Source organism: Phalacrocorax carbo, chromosome 2 (assembly GCF_963921805.1).
Source record: "Phalacrocorax carbo chromosome 2, bPhaCar2.1, whole genome shotgun sequence".
NCBI classification, from domain to species: domain Eukaryota; kingdom Metazoa; phylum Chordata; class Aves; order Suliformes; family Phalacrocoracidae; genus Phalacrocorax; species Phalacrocorax carbo.
The window spans coordinates 916801-935854 of NC_087514.1; the positions used below are offsets into that span (position 1 = coordinate 916801).

General features: G+C 62.8%; 3 protein-coding genes across 8 annotated transcripts; 1 reads left to right on the forward strand and 2 right to left on the reverse strand.

Annotated features, from left to right (window-relative positions):
- Window positions 1-473: 473 nt before the first annotated feature.
- On the reverse strand, window positions 474-12102 carry RECQL4 (RecQ like helicase 4). 4 transcript variants are annotated; one of them, XM_064441945.1, is made up of 24 exons: window positions 11871-12086; window positions 11305-11338; window positions 10698-10807; window positions 9985-10128; window positions 9046-9722; window positions 7503-7602; window positions 6946-7075; window positions 6633-6752; window positions 6181-6327; window positions 6015-6107; window positions 5750-5886; window positions 5508-5591; window positions 5140-5328; window positions 4867-5049; window positions 4550-4739; window positions 3583-3860; window positions 2744-2881; window positions 2326-2485; window positions 2104-2233; window positions 1755-1927; window positions 1462-1648; window positions 1131-1326; window positions 894-1002; window positions 474-789 (listed from the first exon to the last, which is right to left on the reverse strand). In XM_064441945.1, exons 1-24 carry the CDS (start codon window positions 11976-11978, stop codon window positions 668-670), a joined length of 3939 nt encoding a protein of 1312 aa, XP_064298015.1. In that variant the 5' UTR covers window positions 11979-12086; the 3' UTR covers window positions 474-667. The 4 variants fall into 4 exon arrangements, with proteins under 4 accessions (XP_064298015.1, XP_064298018.1, XP_064298019.1 ...); XM_064441948.1 differs by having other exon boundaries at window positions 1152-1326; window positions 11871-12082; XM_064441949.1 differs by lacking the exons at window positions 474-789; window positions 894-1002 and having other exon boundaries at window positions 1153-1378; window positions 11871-12100.
- A 111-nt stretch (window positions 12103-12213) lies between these two features.
- Window positions 12214-16187, forward strand: LRRC14 (leucine rich repeat containing 14). 3 transcript variants are annotated; one of them, XM_064441953.1, is made up of 4 exons: window positions 12214-12272; window positions 13078-13425; window positions 14575-15210; window positions 15465-16187. In XM_064441953.1, the coding sequence occupies exons 2-4, from the start codon at window positions 13097-13099 to the stop codon at window positions 16036-16038; spliced, it is 1539 nt and encodes a 512-aa protein (XP_064298023.1). In that variant the 5' UTR covers window positions 12214-12272; window positions 13078-13096; the 3' UTR covers window positions 16039-16187. The 3 variants fall into 3 exon arrangements, with proteins under 3 accessions (XP_064298023.1, XP_064298025.1, XP_064298024.1); XM_064441955.1 differs by having other exon boundaries at window positions 15546-16187; XM_064441954.1 differs by having other exon boundaries at window positions 12252-12319.
- Window positions 16188-16322: 135 nt separating this feature from the next.
- Window positions 16323-18410, reverse strand: C2H8orf82 (chromosome 2 C8orf82 homolog). Its single transcript, XM_064441960.1, has 3 exons — window positions 18270-18410; window positions 17337-17385; window positions 16323-16931 (listed from the first exon to the last, which is right to left on the reverse strand). Exons 1-3 carry the CDS (start codon window positions 18408-18410, stop codon window positions 16468-16470), a joined length of 654 nt encoding a protein of 217 aa, XP_064298030.1. The 3' UTR covers window positions 16323-16467.
- Between the last annotated feature and the right edge of the window lie 644 nt (window positions 18411-19054).

A 19054-nucleotide genomic window follows, 5' to 3' on the forward strand; every position in this document is an offset into this window, starting at 1 on the left:
CTGGGTGCTGAGCGCCCAGTTTTGGCTGGAAAGGAGGACGGCAGCGCCGGGGCCGGCTGCTCTGGCTCCTCGCCGGCGCCCTGCGCGGCTGCTCGCCGGGGCGGCGCGGGCAGGGTGCGGGCAGGGTGCGGGCAGGGCGCCAGAGCCGCGGTGGCGCCCGGCTGTCCTGGGCGCGGTGAGGACAGGGACGGGCCGGCGGCACCCTCGGGCTGCCGCAGCGATGGTCATCCTACCCCCGCCCTCGCCATGGCGACCCACCTCCTACCTCCCCACGGTGACAACCCCCGTATTGGCATGGCGATGGACCCCCCATCACCACCGCGACACCCCCACCGTTGCCAGCGACAGCCCCCTGCCCATCCCCATGGCAACAGCCCCCCGCCCCGACGTTGCCATGGTAATAACACCGCGGAGGAGGGGTCGCCCACAGCCGATTGGCTCCCCAGGCGCAGGCAGCAAAGTGTAGGCAGGGGTGGGGGGGTTAAAGGTCAGCGGCCTTTATTAATTCTTTATAAAGTCCAGATAAAAATCCCTGCCGGCACGGGGAAAGGCACAGCGCCGGCAGCACCGCCGGAGGCGACACTTGGCCCAAGCTGGTCCTCGGTGGGGTGACAACAGCTGGCGGGGGGGTGACACGACCACCGGGGGTCGCGGTGACGTCCCGCCCTCACCTGCTGGCCAGGATCTCCTCGGTGGCCAGGCGGGCAAGGCGGTGGAAGTCAAAGGCGAGATATTTCCTCCAGAACCGGCGATCGCGGCCGTAAATTTGGGCGGGGAAACAGGGGCTGCCTGCGGGGAGAGAAGCCCCCGATTAAGAGGGGAGGGGGCAGGCGGTGGAAACCGGGTGGAATAAACCCAATCCGGCACCCGGTCGCCCCCATCCCTTCTCCTACCGATGCCGTGAAATATCCTGGCGACGGCTCTGCCGGAGAACTTCTCGTCCTGGCGGATGGCGAGGAAATGGCGGATGTCGGCGCGGATCTGGCTCTCGCAGTCCCGCAGCTGCGAAGGAAAGGACACGGTGGGGCCGGGCGTGAGCTGCATCCGTCCTCTTCCTCACCCCAAACCCATCCCTGGAGCTGCCGGGTATCGGAAATCCCGGCCGAGGGTCAGAGCCTGAAGCAGCTCACATTAAAAGTGGATTTTCTCACTTTAGCATCGCCGAGATCTTCCTCTTCCTCCTCCTCCTCCTCCTCCTCGTGGCTGCGCTCAGCCTGCTCGCCAGCGGGCTCCTTCTCAAAGTAGTCGCTGAGCAGAGCCTTCAGGGAGGAGCTCCTCTCCTCTTCCTCATCCGCAGGGTGAGGGCCGCAGGTCTGGAAGGCCACGCTGCGCCCCAGCGTCAACCTCCTCCCTTCCCAGGATCACAACTGACCCCAAACTGGGAAGGAGGGTGGGCAACCATGGGGCCACCGCACAGAGGGGGCTACAGGGGTTGGGGTGGTCTTTTGCACCCACGCTCACCTCCGGAAAGCCTGGAAGCAGGCGCGGAGCTGGCCAAGAGCCGCCTTCTCCCTGGCCACCACCCTCCGGTGGAGGAAGTCGCAGACGGAGTCCAGCTCCTGGTCGGTGAGGTCGCCGTAGGCACGTAGGTGGAAGGACAGATCTCCAAACTCCACCAGGATCCCGCTTTTCCCCTCACCGCGGCCGTCTGAAGGCACCAAAAAAGCTGGTTGACCTGGCACCCGCTGCTGCCGGCGGCGCAGGAGGGGTTTCCCTCTTGCCCCTGCTAAAAACCTACGAGGGGATGGCGGTACCTTGCCGTAAGCGCGGATCCCACTGGAGCTGGCGCAGGGCGCGTTTCACCAGCGTCACCTCCCAACCCATGGAGTCGCTCAGCGAGACCACGTCGAACTCCAAGGAGCTGGCGTTGCTGTGGTCCCTCCCTGCCAGGCGCTCCCGGGCCAGGAAGACGGCGACGGCGGGAGAGCTGAGGGCAGGAGACGCCAGAAACCCGCTGCCGCCGTGGTTCGGAGCCCGCTTTTCACCTCCCGACAGAGCCCGGAGGGGGGTTACGGAGCAGCTCCCACCCGGCACAGAGCACACCGCGGGGGCTCTCCCCTGGCACGGGGAAGGCCGTGGCGTTCACGGCGGTGCCGTTCTAACCTCCGTGCCGCAGCGCGGAGCTGCCGGGGTCCCCCGTAGCACAGCAGGCGGCAGGAGGAGTAGGTGGGAGGCAGCAGCTCCAGCCAGCGCCGCGGGTGCAGCTCCAGGTAGCACAGGAGGGTCTCGATCCCTGCGAGGGAGGAGAGCGGGGAGCTGCCGAGGCATCCCCATCCCCTTCAGGACCTCCGTCGGCCTCGCTCGAGGCCGACTCCACCCCCTCACCTTCCTCCCGTATGTCCAAGGACTCCACGGTTTGTTGGATGGGGATGGTCCGCTCGTGCTTGTAGCACACCCGCTGCCCGCTCTGCTTCGTCACGCCGCCGCCGTCTTCCTCTTCCTCCTCCAAAAGCTCGGCCATTTCGGCGTCGTCCACCTCCCCGACCTGCGAGGGCCGCGTCACGCCGCGCGGCGGCACCGGTTAGAGGACGAGTGGGTTCCTGCCTTCCTTTTGGGACATCCCAACCGCTCGCCTGCCCGGCTCCGACACCGCCGCTCACCTCGCCCCAGCTCTGGGGTTCCCCCGACCCATTTAGCTCCCCGACGCGGCCACCCAACAATTTTCTACCACGTTAAGCTTGTTACTTAATGAGTCAAGAAGCTGGGAAGGCAACGGGAGCGGGGCCCTCGGTCCTTTCCTCACCCTGACGACGTCCTGGTGTTTCTGATGCAGCTCCAGGCACTTGCAGGGAGAGAAAACCTTCTGCACCAGCTTCTTCACGGTGTAAAAATCCACCGTGTCGCCATAAATGTGGCGCCGCAGCTCGTGGAGATCCTGGCCCTGGGGAGGCAGTGGTGAGCCTCGGGGAAAAGCCCCAAAATTTAGGGGAAAAAAACCCCAAAATTAAGAGGGAAAACTCTCAAATTAAGAGGAAAAGGCCCCAGATTTAGGGGAAAACTCCCAAATTTAGAAAATCCCCAAATTTAGGAGAAAATACCCACATTTAAGGGAAAAGCCCCCAAATTTAGGGGGAAAACCCCCAAATTTAGGAGAAAACTCCCCAGAATTAAGAGGAAAATCCCCCAGAATTAAGATGAAAATCCCCAAATTAAAGGGAAAACCCCCAAATTTAAGGGAAAAGCCCCCAAATTCAGGGGAAAAGACCCAAATTTAGAGGAAAATCCCCAAATTTAAGAGGAAAATCCCCAAATTTAAGAGGAAAATCCCCCAAATTAGGAGAAAACCCTCAAATTTAGGAGAAACCCCCTCAGAATTAAGACGAAAATCCCCAAATTTAGGGGAAAAGCCCCCAAATTAAAGGGAAAACCCCCAAATTTAAGGGAAAATCCCCCAAATTCAGGGGAAAAGACCCAACTTAAGAGGAAAATCCCCCAAATTAGGAGAAAACCCTCAAATTTAGGAGAAACCCCCTCAGAATTAAGAGGAAAATCCCCAGAATTTAGGGGAAAAGCCCCCAGATTCAGGGGAAAAGCTCCAAAATCTAGGAAAAAACCCGCCACGACCCTGCCGGCAGGCCCTACCTCGGGGTCCAAGAAGAGATGGCAGTGAGCCGGCTCACCGTCTCGCCCCGCTCGGCCGATCTCCTGCACGTAACTCTCAAAATTCTTGGGCATGTTGTAATGCACGACGCCGCGGACGTCCGATTTATTCAGCCCCATGCCGAAAGCCACCGTGGCCACCACCACGCGTAACTGACCGCTCATGAAGCTGGTCTGGACGCGGCGGCGTTCGGCCGCCGACAGGCCGGCGTGGTAAGCGTCCGCGATCCACTTCAGCGGGGGGCGGGCGCTTTTTTTTGCTGAAAGAAAGCGGGGAGAGAGGCTCTGATGGTATTTAATCAGTGATTTTGGTCGGTGGGAGCACAGATAATTAAATCGGGGATGGAAACGAGCGGCAAACGGCCGGAAACCTTGCGTGGGCAGAGGTCAGCCCCGGGGAGGGGGTGCTGCAGGCCAGAGCAGGGCTGCTGCTCCCCAAAGGGCCGCGCGCTCCTCGTTAGCTGCCAGAAGTCATCAAGCCCTGGCTGGTTTGGAAAAACAGGGTGACACGAGCTCAGCCGGCTTCGGCAAACAAAGCAGGCGAGGGAGAGGATCCCCGGGGTCAAACGCTTCCAGCGCTCGCCCACGGACCCACCGTTGCGGGTTTTGAAGGGAAAAATAAAGACTCTGAGTCTTTATTGGGAGTGAAAATCACACAGAGCTGTTCAATGAAGGCTCCCCGCGGGCTAAACCCGGCGTCAAGCCTTGATTAACAACAGCTAATAAGTAGCCGTTGTTATCGGCCGTCGCTAGAAAAATCAAAAGCCCGGCTTTAAAGCAGGCGGGGGCAGAAAAACGCTTCGCTGCCGCCGGGGCGAAGCGACCGATAGAGGCAGAAACAATCCGTGGAGAGCCCCGCAAGCGCAGCGCGTTCCCCAGGGATTCTCCATCCCGCCGTGGATGTTTCGGGCTCGCGCTCCTTCCGGAGAGCGATGCCGTTGCCGCCTACCCTTGCCTTTCTTCCTCCTGGCAGCGGCCGGCTCCGGCTCCGCGGCTCCGGCGGGTTCCCTGAGCGGCGTTCCTTGGAGGCAGGTGCGGACGAGCGCCGCGATGCGAGCCGTCTCCTCCCGCCGCGTGCAGTAGATGATGATGGAGTCCAAGCACCCGAAACGCTCGCCCCGCAGCAGGGAGATGAGGGCCTGCGGGCAGAGAAGGGGGTGAGGATCCCCCCAAAAGGGCTGGGGGATCTTCCCTCCTACAGGATCCACCCCGAATCCAGCGTCACAGCACCAAATCCCATCTCTCCAGGCCCGTCCTCGTCCCTACCTCATCCCTGTTGCGCTCCATCGAGACGGAGAGGCGCAGGTTCGGGGGCACGGCGGCGGAGCGAACCGCTATCCCTTCCTCCGCCGGGACGCCGAGGTGTTGGGCCACGTCCCGCGCCGTGGTCAGGGTGGCGGTGGCCGTCAGCCCCAGGAAGCAACGCACGCCCAGGCGATCCCGGAGCACCTGCCGAGAAAACGGGGTGAGGGGGGTGGGGGGGGAAAATATATGTCCGTTTCCCCCTCGGGATGCGTTCCCCGCCTTCCTCCCTCGCACCTGGCAGAGCCGCAGGTAGCAGGGACGGAAATTGTGGGACCACTCGGAGACGCAGTGAGCTTCGTCGATGCAGGCGAAGGCCACGGCCGGCAGGCGATCGGCGGAGGGCAGGCAGCTGGATCCGAATCCGTTTCCGCCGACCAGGGCTTCGGGGGAGAGAAGCAGCACCTGTACCTCGCCCTGCCTCACCTGCAGCGGGAACACCGGATCCGGGAGCACCGGATCAGGGAGGAGAGCGGCACAAGGGGGGGGATTTTATCCGCTCTCCCAGGGGAACGGCACCGGCACCGGCCTCGCCGGGATCGGTAGCGCCGGGACGCCCGTGTACACGGTTTTCCCTGGAGATTTCGGAGCCCGCACTCTCTCACCTTCTCCATCACCGCTTCCCGCTGGGCTTTGCTCATGTTGGAGTGGATGCAGACGGCCTTCAGGCACGGCGGCAGCCCCGAGACCTAGAAGCGAAGCCCATCACCCCTCCGGTAGTTTGGAGGGGGGGAACCCCCTTGGTTACCCACCTCTGCGTTTCGGCTGCAGGCGAGCCTTTAACCGCAGCGCCCCGTGGCGTCCCTGAAGGGATTTGGGGTGAAAAACTGGGATATCCGCTCCGTACCTGGTCATCCATCAGGGACACCAGCGGGGAAATGACCAAGGTGATGCACTTGGAGCGCTTGTGGTAGAGGTAAGCGGGGAGCTGGTAGCAGAGGGACTTCCCCATCCCCGTCGATAACACCACCAGCGTGGACAGACCTGGCAGAAGGAGGGGTTGGGGACTCGGATTGGGGACAATCCGGCCACCCGGCACGGGAGGGGATCACGGGGACCCCAAACCCCGCCGAGGAAGGGATGTTGGGGGGCAGGGCGGGGAACAAACCCACCTGAGAGGATCCTCATGACGGCCACCTCCTGGCCTGGGCGGAAGGAGCTGTAGCCCAACGCCTTCAGAGCCTCAAACACCTCCTCCGGGGTCTCTGCAGCAGGAAGGACACGGAATTAGGGGGGACGCAGAGGAGTCGAAGCCACCCGGCCCCGCTCGGAGCGTACCTCGCACCTTCCCCTCCGGCCCCGGGCTGTAGAGGGGCTCCACGGGCGCTGGGGGAGTGGGTGGCTCATACGCCGGCCTCTGCACATCCAGGTAAGTTGTCGCTTCCGAAAGCTTCTCCGATCTTGCCTGGTCGCCACCTCCGCTCTCTGCCGGGGACGAAGGCAGCCGTCGGGACCCGCGGGCTGCTTCTCCTGCCCACCTGCACGCCCACCCACCCCCACGCGGGAGCGAGCGCGGCGAGAGCCTGCCGGTATTTCAGGCCGGCGTTCCCAGAGGAGACGCATCCAAAAGCGCCTTTGGATCCCCGGCGAACCCTCCCGGGAGCGCAAACAAACTTCCCACGGGGAAAAGGAAACGATTCCACGTCTCCAGGAGTTCATCCCGGAGCCAGCCACAGCGTGTCAGTGGAGAGCGAGGCAAGCCGGCTGCCCGGCAAGCCGCAGGGCCTCACCGCAGAGTTCTCGGTAGACGGTGTTGGTCCTGCGAGCCACTTCTTCCAGCGTGGGCAGGGGAGCCTCCTCCTCTTCACCGGCGTGGCCGCTCTCCTCCGGCAGCAGGCCGGCAGCCGGCTCTGCAGGGGAAAAGCAGGTCCCATCATAAAGAAACCGCCTCATCTTTTCACCCTCTTCCCACAAGTTATGAACCCTGAAAATCCTCAAGCCGACAGCAGAGAGAAGCCCTGGGGAGGTGGGAAATTCCCAGGCTTCCCCCCACCCCCGGCACAGCCGGATCCGAACCCGTCTCACGGCGCTCGGGATCCTTACCTTGGCCCCGGCACGCTGACGCCCAGTGCCCCGTCCCGCCGCACCTGAAGCAGACGTCCGAGCTTCGGTCGGTGGATCCGCCGCCTCCTCCGAACCACTCCGCTTTTTTCTGCCACTTTTGCTTCCGCACCTGCGAAGTGGGACCGTCCCCGGTTCTTTTCATACTTTTATTAGAAATAAAAGTGTATAAAAGTGTGTTTTACTTCACCCCGGCACGGGGGCTTTTGCCAAAGCGCTGGGTAAACATGCCAAGCTTGAAAAAATAAAGGTGATTTTTTCCCAGCTGATGGTTGCCTCCACCGGGAATGATCCCGAAGGATTTCACATTAATTAAAGGGGAGATATTAAAAAAATCCTGGGTTTTTGGTGCAGAGCTGAGGCTGAAAGGCCGAGGAGTCAGGCGGGAGCGGGAAGGGCGGGGAGCTGAGCCCGCGCCGCTCTCCTGCGCGGGGACTCAACCCCCCCGCCCCAAATAAATTAACTAAAAGGTAAAATATGGAAATTGAAAGAACCGGCGCGGCTCAGCAGCGCCAAGGCAGCGGCGGGCCGGCCGTTACCTGCTTGCGAAGGCGATTTCCCCGCAGGGCGTGACCTCGGACGTGAGATTTCTTCTTCAGGTTAAGCCTGACGAAGTTGCCGCCTCTCTGCGGAGGTGCTCTGAGGGGGGGAGAGAGGGTGGAGAGAGATACTGGGCCCAACGCTATTCAACACCTTTATAAGTGATCTGGATAACGGCATCCAGTGTAGCCTGATGAAGTTTGCTGATGACACCAAGTTGAGTGGGGAAGCAGACGCTCCAGAAGGGAGAGCTGCTCTGCAGGGAGGTCTGGGTAGGCTGGAGGAGTGGGCCAGCAAGAGCCTTATGAAGTTCAACAAGGACAAGTGTAAGGTCATGCACCTGGGAAAACATAATCCAGGAGTGTAGCACAGACTGGGATCCACCTGGCTGGAGAGCAGCTCTGTGGGAAGGGACCTGGGGGTCCTGGTGGGGGGAAGCTCAACGTGAGCCAACAGTGGCTGCTGCGGCCAAGAAGGCCAACAGGATGCTGGGTTGCATCAAACAGGGCATCGCCAGCAGAGAGAAAGAAGTCATTATCCCACTCTACTCAGCGCTTGTCAGGCCACACCTGGAGCACTGTGTGCAGTTCTGGTCCCCGCTGTACAAAAAGGATGTGGCCAGGCTGGAAGGGGTCCAGAGAAGGGCCACCAGGATGATCACAGGACTGGGAAGCTGCTGTATGAGGATGGGCTGGGAGAGCTGGGTTTGTTCAGCCTTGAGAAAAGGAGGCTCAGAGGGGATCTCATCCCCATGTACCAGCACTTAAGGGGCAGCTACAAAGAAGATGGAGAGTCCCTTTTTACACGGAGTCCCATGGAGAGGACAAGGGGGATGGACACAAGTCGCTCTTGGGGAGATTCCGACTGGACACCAGAGGGACATTTTTCCCAGTGAGGACAGTCACCACTGGAATAATCTCCCCAGGGGAGGGGTTGGCTCGGCCACGTTGGACACCTTCAAGAGTCGCCAGGACAGGGTGCTGGGCCATCTTGTCTAGACTGGGCTCTTCCTAGAAAGGTTGGGCTAGATGATCCCTGAGGTCCCTTCCAGCCTGGGATTCTGTGATCCTGTCAGAGCGGGCAGAGCCCCTCAAAACGGCTTGGAGGGAAATCATCTCTGAATCTTTCACCCCTTGAACGTGACCAAAGGCGACGCAGACACTCGGGGGGAGGCAGAAAGCATGCGGGGTGTAATTATATAAGAAAACCAGGCTAAAAAAACCCCAAAACTTATTCCTTCCCCACCAAAACCTCCCAGCTTAATGCAAAAAAGGAGGAATCAGGGAAAAAGCAGCTCATTATTTATAGAAACCGATAAGAAAAAGCCCCCTTGGCTCCTCCAGAGTCCTTTTCCAACCACATTTTGGTGTTTTCGAGCATCGCGAGCATCACCGCAGCCCGTGTTTGCTTCTGTTTAATTACCGGGTTCGTTTCCAAGAGGAAACGCCAGCGAGGGCTGGGACCTGAAGGGCTGCAGCAACTCCCTTGCTGGGAGCCCGGCAGAGCGGCCGGCAGCACCGCCGGCACACCGGCAGGACCTACCTGGCCACAACAGCTCTGCGGGTGGATCTGGGCTTCGCCTCCTCCTCCTCCACCTCCCCCAGGAGGTTTTCTGAGGGATCCGACACCTTCTTGCTCTCCTTTTGGGCTGCCACATGCTCTTCCTCCTCCTCCTCGCTCTGCTTCAGCCCGCTGGCAGCGCGAAACGCTCCCTCGGCCGAGTCTCGGCGGCACCGTCTGAGCTTTGCAGGAGCTGCCACGCCGTCTCCACCATCTCCATCTCCACTGTCTCCATCACCACGTGGCCTTTTCCTCCCGGAATCTCCCACCGACAGTCCCCCACTGCCATCCTCCCGCTCCGGAAGGGTCTGTCTGATCTCTCCCCCGGCATCTGGTGTCGTCCCTTCGTCCCCCGGCGTCCCCTGGCACCGCCGCAGCCAGGCGGGATCCAGCGAGCCCAGTCTCTGCGCCACCGTCCGCTTCAGACGCTGGAATTTATTCGGCGGTGGCAGGGGGGGCTTCAACCCCGAAGAGAGGATGATGGGGGCTATTCCTGACACCGAGGGAGGAAGGAGGAGATCTCCTGGCTCGCCTCCCTCGCTCTGCAAAGCCTCTGCTGGCGCCACAGATTTGTCACCGCTTTCCAAATTTGCCTGAAATTTGGGGAGAGCCGGGGTTTTCCTGGAAATCGGGGTCCTCCGTGGGGTCAGGGGTGTCTCCTGTGGACGGGGAGAAGGACAGACTGGGGTCAGATCGTCCTCCGAAACTCTGCACCCTGCTTCCGAATCGATCGGGGCCAGCAGCTGCGGGTGCTCCCCGCGCCCAGCTCCCCCACTCTGCGAACAGGGTGGGGGGCTCCGGCAGGAGGCGGCCGACATTTCAGGGGGCTCCATCTGCCGTTTTGGAGCGGCCAGAGCGGGGAATAAAAAGGTGAATAAATGAAGTTTCGTGCCGCAGCACCAATCCCCGGCCAGCCCCGACCTTGCCAGCAGATCCCAGGTTGGATTTCAGCTTCATGCCGTAGTACTGAGCCGAGGCTTTTGGCACGGCGCGGCCGCGGCGGCTCAAGCCGGGGGTTTTCGGTTGCCGGTTCAAATGCGCTCCCCAACAACCGGAGTCCGGCACCTGTAACGACACCGCAAACCATTAAATCCAAACCGTTGAATCCCCAAACCCTCCTAAATCCAAACTTTTAAATCCAAAACCCGCAACTCCTATCACGAAGGCGAGCTCCGGTATCTCGAAGAGGAAAAAGGAGGTGGAAAAGAAGCACGATGTTATCGCACTGCAGCGTCTTTCGGCGCAACCTGCGCGTTTTGGGGTGAAAAACGCAATCCTGGGGTATTTACCGCCTCACCCCAAGCGCAGGGGTTGGCTCGACCTCGTTAAGAGGCTGGTTTAAAACGAGCCAGTGCTTTCATCACCCCGCTGCTGCTGAACCCCCACAGCTTCCTTATCCACCCCGTTTGGGGCGTGTTATTCATCCACAAAGCCAAAACCGGGCGTTTTATGGTGCTAATTAAACAGGTTTCCCCGCAAAAATCAAATAAACCCCCTTATAAACAGGTGGGGGGAACAGGGCTTTGTCTGAAGCAAAGGACAAAGCAGAAAGTGCTTGCAGCGAGGGCGAATCTCGGGGGGTTTGAGGCTCCCCCAGAGAAAACCCAAGGCAGAAGGGGGTGTTTCTCCGGTACCTGCTCCGTGGTTGGGGTCTCCTGGGCTGCTGGATGGCAGGAAGGGCTCAGCTGGGAGGGATCTGACCCCTCGCTTTGCTGCTTGAGCATCTTGTACTCCTTGTAGAGCCCTGTGACACATTGCCAAGGCTGGGTTTTGGCGTATCTGGTACTTACTGGAAAACCCCAGCGATTCCCACCCTAGGAACCATCCACACACGCCACCAAAGACCCCCTACCCTGATGTAAAACCATCCCGATGGCGAGGGTCTGGCTGGGCATGAGGGGTCACCCCTGCCCACGAAGGACCCGCAGCTCTGGCTGCCTGCGGGGGAACCCGGCAGCACCCAGGGACCCCAAATACCCCCGCGGGGTGTGGGGAGACCTGAAATACCCCCTCTGGGGTGGGGATAGGACCTAAAATATCCCCCCCAGGGTGCAGGTTGGACCCTAATATACCCCCTAATATACCTAAAATACCCCCCCAGGATGGGCGTGGGACCTAAAATGACCCCCTGGGGTGCGGGTAGGATCTAAAATACTCCTCCAGGGTGGGGGGGGACCTAAAATGACCCCCTGGGGTGCGGGTAGGACCTAAAATAACCCCCCCGGCAGGGGTGGCACTCACGTCTGGTCTCCTCCGGAGCCGCTTGGATGTCGGCCTGCAAGGCAAACGCATCAGAAATCGTTATTTCAGGATACGGAGCGAATTATTGTCATTTTTTGATGCTGTAGAGCAAGAGGGCTGGGGGTTTTTTTTGCTGGTTTAGGTTTTTTTTTCAGGAAAACTGCGGTCGGGGCAGCGCTGAGCTTGCTCCTGGCTGCGGGGTGTCTGTTCTGCCGTGATTTCCTTAGGGATAAGATGGAGCTTATGCAAATACGGCCGGGCCCTATCAAGGGGGAGCCTCTCTCGGCTTTACCGACAGAAAAAGGGGTGAAGGGGTGAGGTTTGGGGGACGGGAGGGGCGGGGTTTTGGAGAAAAAGGGGCCCGATCCTGAGGCAGAAGACCCCGGTCCCGGGGAATGGGGCCCGATCCTGAGGGAAAAGGGGCCCGATCTTGAGGGAAAAGGGGCCCGATCTTGAGGGAAAAGGGGCCCGATCCTGAGGGAAAAGGGGCCCGATCCTGAGGCAAAGGGGCCCGATCCTGAGGCAAAGGGGCCCGGTCCCACAGGCCTCGCCCCCACCCCGCGCACCTGGCTGGGCTTCCTCCGCCGCTCCCGGAGGAAGGCCGCCTCCCACCGCTTCAGCAGGACTTTCAGCTCCCGCTGTCGCTCCATAAGGACCGGAGAAGGTTGCTCCATAGGCTCCGGCCGCCCCCCGCGGGGGGACCCTGGCGTCCGGACCTCAGAGCGGCGGGAGAGCGAACCTCCCGCTCCCGCCGCGCCTCGCCCAATGGGAAGGGAGGGAGCGGTGACGGACAGCATCAGAAACCAATAGACGGGGTGAGAAGCGCTGGCGTAGGGGAGGTGCGGCTTTGGGCACGCCTTCCCCGGTGGGTCGCGCTCTCTGATTGGTGCGGGGCCGGGTGTTAGCGCGCATGCCCGGAAGCGCGGCGGGAGCGGCCACAGCGGAGAGTGGGGGGCTACGGGCGCGCGGTGAGTGGGCGGAGCCGGCAGGGGCCGCCCTGGTCGGGGGGCTTGGGGTAAGGGGGGGGCTTTTGGGGGCTCTGGGTGGAGTTTGGGTTTGGGGGGCTGTGGGGGTGTCCCTGTGATGGGGAGGGCTTGGGGGACTTTGGGGGGGGTTTGGGTTTGGGGGGAGCTTTAGGAGGGACTGTGGGGGATGGGGCTTGGGTTTGGGGGGCGCTGTGGGGGGGCTTAGGTTTGGGAGGGCTTTGGCGATGTCCCTGTGATGGGGGGGCTTGGGTTTGGGGGGCTGGGTTTGGGGGGGACCGTGGCGGGGCTTGGCTTTGTGGGGCTTGTGTTGGGGGTCTTGGGGAGGCTTTGGAGGAGCTGTGGTGGGGGGCTTGGGTTTGGGGGGGCTGTGTGGGGGCTGTGATGAAGGCCTTGGGTTTGGGGGGGCTGGAGTGAGTTTTGGGGATGCTTGGGTTTGGGGGGTATTGTGGGGGGGGCTTGGGTTTGGGGGGTGTCCCTGTGATGGGGAGCTGGATTGGGGGGCTGTGGGGGGGGCTGTGATGGAAGAAATTGGGTTTGGGGGCTGTGGGTGGGGCTTGGGTTTGGGGGGACCTTTTGGTCTGGGGGAGCTGTGGGGGGGCTTTGGGGGTGGGTGGGTTTTGGGGGGCTATTGAGGGGGATCTGGAGGGGCTATGGGGGGCTCCTGTGATGGGGGAGCTGCATTAGGGGGGCTGTGCTGTGGGGCCAACCACAGGTGTCCCAGCGCTCTGCCCCACCCTCACCTCCCGCCTGTCCGTGTGTCCATCCGTCCCCCCACATCCCCCCACAGCCCTTTGGCGCCGGGCGCCATGCACTCCCTCGTCTTCCTCTGCGCCCGCCGGCTGGTGAGCCACCGCCCCGCCGCCCGCCGCGCCATGGCCCTCCTCCCCGCCGAGCTCTACCCCGTCCTCTTCCAAGCCGCCTTCCTGGACGGACGGACGCTGGCGTTGCGGGATCTGGTGGGGACGTGGCCCTTCCCCGTCCTCAGCCTCCAGCGGTTGTTGGGTCACCGGAACCGTCACCGCGATCGTCACCCGCTCCTCGGGGAGAAACCCAGCAAGGTGTGTGTCCAGGCCGTCATCCTGGCCGTCGTGGCACATCTCCGCCGGGCGCTGGAGGAGCCCTGCCGCGGCACCAGGTGGGTGCCGGGATGCCAAACCCCCTGGGACGGGCGGGAGCCGAATCAGAGGGTCATAGAATAGAATTATTAAGGTTGGAAGAGACCTCTAAGATCATCAAGTCATCAAGAGAGCGAGAAGGTCTCCCCTCAGCCTCCTCTTCTCCAGGCTAAACCCCCCCAGCCCCCTCAGCCGCCCCCCAGCACACTTGTGCTCCAGACCCTGCCCCAGCCCCGCTGCCCTTCTCTGGACACGCTCCAGCCCCTCCAGGCCCTCCTTGTCCCGAGGGGCCCAAACCTGAGCCCAGCACTCGAGGTGGGGCCTCCCCAGGGCCGAGCACAGGGGCCCCATCCCTGCCCGGCCCCTGCTGGCCACACCAGGGCTGACACAAGCCCGGGGGCTGGTGGCCTCCTTGGCCACCCGGGCACTGCTGGCTCATGCCCAGCCGGCTGTCAGCCAGCACCCCCAGGGCCTTCTCCGCCGGGCACTTCCCAGCCCCTCTGCCCCAGGCCTGGGGCGCTGCCTGGGGTTGGTGTGACCCAAGGGCAGGACCCGGCACTGGGCCTTGTTAAACCTCACACAACTGGCCTCGGCCCATCGATCCAGCCTGTCCAGGTCCCCTGCAGAGCCTTCCCGCCCTCGAGCAGATCCAGCGCTCCCACCCAACTTGGTGTCATCTGCAAACTCACTGAGGGCGTACGCAATCCTCTCAACCAAATCATTGATAAAGATATTAAACAAGACTGGCCCCAACACAGAGCCGTGGGGAACCCTGCTCGTGACTGGATGCCAACTGGATTCAGTTCCATTCACCACAACTCTCTGGGCTCGGCCATCCAGACACATTTTTACCCAGTGAAGAGACCACCTGTCTAAGCCATGAGCCTCCAGCTGCTCTAGGAGGATGCTGTGGGAGACAGGGTCAAAGGCTTTGCTGAAGCCCAGGCAGACACATCCACAGCCCTTCCCTCACCCTCCTCGGGCAGACGGAGGCGACGACGCTCCCCCTGTGGCTGCGAGTTCCAGCCACGGCAGAGGAGGAAGCCACGCCGGGCTCGTTTGGTGCGCCGGCGACACGGGAGGAAAACGTGACCGCGGCCCTCGCCCCGTTGTTTCGGTTCCCCAATTTCCCCGCTCATTTATTCACCAAATTCTCATTTTTCACCCAGCGAGAGACGCTGCCGCCTGCGGGTGCTGGACATGACGGGTCTCCAGGACGATGACACCGACCGCGGCCCGGAGGGGATGAGCCTGTGGTCCGGCACGGTGGCGTTGGCCAAAGCCTGCATCGAGGTTTCCAAACACCAAAGCGAGTGCCTGAAACGCTGCTCAAAGCGGCGTAAAGGTCCCTCGGGCGCTTCGGCGCCGCCGCAACCCCTCGGCGTCGAGGTCCGCGCCGATCTCTTCGTCAACGGCACGTCCTTCGGCGTCCTGCGGGACGCCCTGCGCGCCGGCACCGCCGGCCCCCTGCGCCTCAAATGCCGGGATTTCCACGCCGAGGAGCTCTCCGTCGCCGGCACCGTCAGTTTGCTGGAGTCGCTGGAACCCGCCGGCTTGCGGCGGGTGGATCTGCGCTTCAACAACCTGGGCTTGGCCGGCCTCTGCGCCGTTTTGCCGCATCTCGCCAGATTCACCGATCTCCTCAGCCTCAAGCTGCCCTACAGCAACGTCGACGTGCGGCGGCTCGCGCCGGGGACGGATGCCGGCCTCCGGTGCCTCGCCGCGCAGCTGGGGAAGCTGCCCTGCCTCAAGGAGCTCAACTTGGATTCCTCCAGGCTTTCGGGGAAGCTGAGGCAACTTCTCGGGTAAGTTCCCCGGTGGAGCCGGTCCCCAACCGCATCTTTTCATGCCCAGGGGTGGAATTTACGGGTCCCAGCTTGTGCCGGGGCAGGGTTTGGGATCTGGGCGGGTTCACCGCGGTTCCTTCGGGAATAGGGGAGCCATCCCTAGCCTTAAAGCTTTACCAGGAGGTTTGGTCTGGCACCGGCTCCCTCCCGGCTCGCGCCCCGCGCGGTGACGGCTTTGGGGGGCTCACGGCTCGCTCTCCCCACCCCGGCAGCGACCTGCAGGCTCCCCTGGAAAGCCTGGAGCTGGCCTTCTGCTCCCTCCTTCCCGGCGACTTCGCTTTCCTTTCCCAAAGCTTCCACGTTTCGGCGCTGAGGAAATTGGACCTGAGCGGCCACGATTTCTCCGAAAACCTTCTCCAACCCCTCCGGCTTCTCCTGGAGGAGACCTCGGCCTCGCTCCTCCACCTGGACCTCATGGAATGCCGGCTGACAGACGCCCGGCTGGAGGCTCTGCTGCCGGCGCTCTGCCGCTGCTGCCGCCTCCGTTGCCTGGGGCTTTTCGGCAATCCCCTTTCCACGCCGGGACTCAAGGTCTTGTTACGGAAAACCGTGGTTCTCCCGGATTTACGCCTCGTCGTTTACCCTTACCCCGTGGATTGCTACGGCCAGGAGCCGCCCTGGCCGCCCTCCGCCTCCGCCCGGCTCTTCGAGGACGCCGTAGACGAGGAACGTTTCGCCGCCGTCAGCGCCGAGCTGTGCCGGATGCTGGCGAGCTCCGGCAGAGCCGATGCCGTCTGGACCGCCAGCCTCTCCCGGCACGGCGCCCTCGACTACTTCGCCTTGTAGCTCGGGCGAAGCTCGGTGCTCTCGCCTCGCCGCCGTCCTCCAACCCCTCTTTCCTCCCAAAATTTGGTGTTTCCTCCTCATCCCGGCTATGGTCGCCTCGGCCTCCAGGCCGTGCCGCTTAATTAACGCTGGGAGACCCATTAATAAATCGCTGCCGTTTGGCAGGTGCTGAGGGAGGGGCGTCCCGGCAGGAACCGTAACCGCGGTGCCGTTTACCGGCAGACCCCGTGCTCCGCCCCCAAATCCCGGCACCTCGGCGTGACCAAACAGCACAACGCGGCCGCGCCGTTTATGATCTTTTAATACATTTTTTTTTTTCCCGTGGACTAACGAGGGGGTCCCGGCCGCTCCGTGGTGAGCTGCCATCGGGCTCCCCCACCCGTTTTCCCCATTGCGCGGGGGTGGCGGGGTGTCGCCGGCTCGTCGCCGTCACGCCGTGACGACGCAGCCCGTTCCGCCGGCGCGAAGCAGCGGCAATAATTCCTCGGTGAGCCGGTAACGCCGCCCTTCCCAGATAAAATGTGTCGGGGGTTGCGCCGGTCCCCGACCGTACTCGAAACAGGGGCTCCACTCGAACGCCAAAGCCGAACGTACCAACCCCACGCCGCCCGCTTTCGCCGGCGCCGGGTGATAAAGCCGCCCGTTTTCCGGTAAAACCACCAAAAGCTCCGGCTGGAAGGGCACGGCCAGGCGCTCGCCGCCGCCGCAGTAGGAGAGGAGCCGGTGGTTTTCGCCGGAACCCGGCAGGAGCTGGGTGAAAACGATGGGCCGATCGTCGCAACGGAGGAAATTCCGTTCCCGACCGCAAGGCGAAAGGAAAGGGAATTCGGCTTCGTAACGCCCGCTCCGGTTCGGTTCCAGCTGCTTGAAGAAGAAAGCGAGGAACCCGACGTCTGCCGGGACGGATGGACGATCAGCTCGCTGCTCCCCCCGGTAATTAACCCGCCGGGGGCGTAATTAGCAGCGGGGAGGGGGGCTGTTCGTTAGCGGGATCTCATTTTTAGGGGGCTGGCGGAGGGAGGAGCAGCCGCCTGGGGAGGAATTCCGCGCCGGGAAGCGCAAATGGGGGCTATTTATAGCGGGGGTGCTTAATTAATAAGGTAATTAATATGCAAATGGCGCCTGGCGGCTGCTGTGTCACCTACAGAGGCGCCGGAGCTGAGGGGTGTCCGCTGACCCCGACCCCGCGGCCGAGGGCTCAGCCCCCTGTAAGGATCGGGTCCCAATTAATGATCGGGTCCCAATTAATGATTTGATCCCGATTAAGCGTGACGGGAAGAGCTGGGGGCTCCCGGTACCTTTGAAGCAGGTGATGAAGTTCTTGACTTTGGTGTCGTCCAGGAAAAGCTGTGGAAAAGTGGGGGGGGGAGGAAAAGCGCCTCAAAATCCCAAAGCCCCCAGCAGGATCCAGGGTCTGTCCGGGATCCCTTTGGGATCCACCCAGGGTCCATCCAGGAGCCATCCTGGGTCTGTCCAGGATCTGTCTTGGATCCACATGGGTTTTATTTGGGATCTGTCAGAGATCCGCCTGGGATCTGTTTGGGATCTCTCTGGGATCCGTCCTGGGTCCACCTGGGGTATGTTTGGGATCTCTCTGGGATCTGTCCGGGGTCCGTCAGGATCTGTCCTGAGTCCATCTGTGGGTTTTTTTGAGGGATCTGCCTGGGGGATCTGTCTTGGTTTTGTTTGGGATCCCTCTGGGATCTGTCTGGGATCTTCCTGGGGTCCATGTGGGATCTGTTTGGGGTGTGTCTGGGGTCGTTTTGGTGGATCTACCCAGGATCTGTCTTGGGTCCATCTGGGATCTTTTGGGGGTCTGTCCTGGGTCTGCCAGGGATCCACCCAGGATCTACCTGAGGTCTCCCCAGGATCTGTTTGGCGTCTGTCTGGGATCTGTCCTGGTTCATCTGGGCTACTTTTGGGGTCTGCCCTGGATCTGTCTGGGATCCGTCCAGGATCCACCCAAGGTCTGTCCTGTGTTTGTCCGGGATCTGCCTGGGATCCATCCAGGATCCACTGGGGATCCGTTTGGACTCTGTCAGGATCTGCCCCGAGTCCATTTAGGCCCTTTTTTTTGGGATCCATCTGGGGTCTCCCCCGGGATCTGCTGCTCCCACTCCACCCCGGGTGCCAGGGACGCCCCATCCCTGCCCGACCAAGGAGTGGGGGGGGAATCCCCGGGATCCCCCCGGCTCCCCTGAATCCCCCGGGATCCCCCGGCCCCCCCGTACCTGCCCCTGGTGGTCGATGTAGTAGAAGTACTCGCGGGTGCGGGGCTCCGGGCGCTGCCCCTGCCGGTAGCCGGGCCCGGGCCCCGCCGCCCCGCCCGCCCCGGCCCGCAGCCCCGCCCGCAGCGCCGGCGGCAGCCGCATCCCGGCCCCGACAGCGGCACCCCCGGCCCCGGCCCCGACAGCGGCACCCCCGGCCCCGGCCCCGACAGCGGCACCCCCGGCCCCGACAGCGGCACCCCCGGCCCCGGCCCCGACAGCGGCACCCCCGGCCCCGGCAGCGGCACCCCCGGCCCCGGCCCCGGCCCCGGCAGCGGCACCCCCGGCCCCGACAGCGGCACCCCCGGCCCCGGCCCCGGCCCCGGCCCGGACGCGGCGGCGGACGCGGACACCGGAAGCGGCCCGGGCCGGTCCGTCGGTTGCACCGCTCCGGGCGGAACCGGCCCCGGGGAGCGCGGGGGGGCGGGACCCGCCCCTATAGACCGACCCCCCCGAGCCCCTACGGACACCCCTGCACACCCTACAGACACCCCCAGCCCCTATAGACACCCCGAACCCCTACAGACAGACACCCCCCCCGAGCCCCTACAGCCACCCCGAGCCCCTACAGACACCCCTGCACACCCTACAGACACCCCAAGCCCCTGTAAACACCCCTGCACACCCTACAACACCCTGAACCCCTACAGACACCCCGGAACACCCTACAGGCACCCCGAGCCCCTATAGACACCCCGAACCCCTACAGACACCCCGAGCCCCTACAGACAGACCCCCCCAGCCCCTAC

Excerpts from the sequence above, each read along its gene's own strand:
- RECQL4 (XM_064441945.1), bottom strand. The coding sequence starts at position 11,978 with ATGGAGCAACCTTCTCCGGTCCTTATGGAGCGACAGCGGGAGCTGAAA. Across the intron at positions 7,076-7,502 it reads GAAATCGCCTTCGCAAGCAG|GTGCGGAAGCAAAAGTGGCA; the intron begins GTAACGGCCGGC and ends CCCACTTCGCAG. Across the intron at positions 2,882-3,582 it reads ATCTCTTCTTGGACCCCGAG|GGCCAGGATCTCCACGAGCT; the intron begins GTAGGGCCTGCC and ends CTGCCTCCCCAG.
- C2H8orf82 (XM_064441960.1), bottom strand. The coding sequence starts at position 18,410 with ATGCGGCTGCCGCCGGCGCTGCGGGCGGGGCTGCGGGCCGGGGCGGGC. Across the intron at positions 17,386-18,269 it reads ACATCGACCACCAGGGGCAG|CTTTTCCTGGACGACACCAA; the intron begins GTACGGGGGGGC and ends ACTTTTCCACAG. Across the intron at positions 16,932-17,336 it reads CTTCATCACCTGCTTCAAAG|ACGTCGGGTTCCTCGCTTTC; the intron begins GTACCGGGAGCC and ends CCGTCCCGGCAG.
- LRRC14 (XM_064441953.1), top strand. The coding sequence starts at position 13,097 with ATGCACTCCCTCGTCTTCCTCTGCGCCCGCCGGCTGGTGAGCCACCGC. Across the intron at positions 13,426-14,574 it reads GAGCCCTGCCGCGGCACCAG|CGAGAGACGCTGCCGCCTGC; the intron begins GTGGGTGCCGGG and ends TTTTTCACCCAG. Across the intron at positions 15,211-15,464 it reads AAGCTGAGGCAACTTCTCGG|CGACCTGCAGGCTCCCCTGG; the intron begins GTAAGTTCCCCG and ends CCACCCCGGCAG.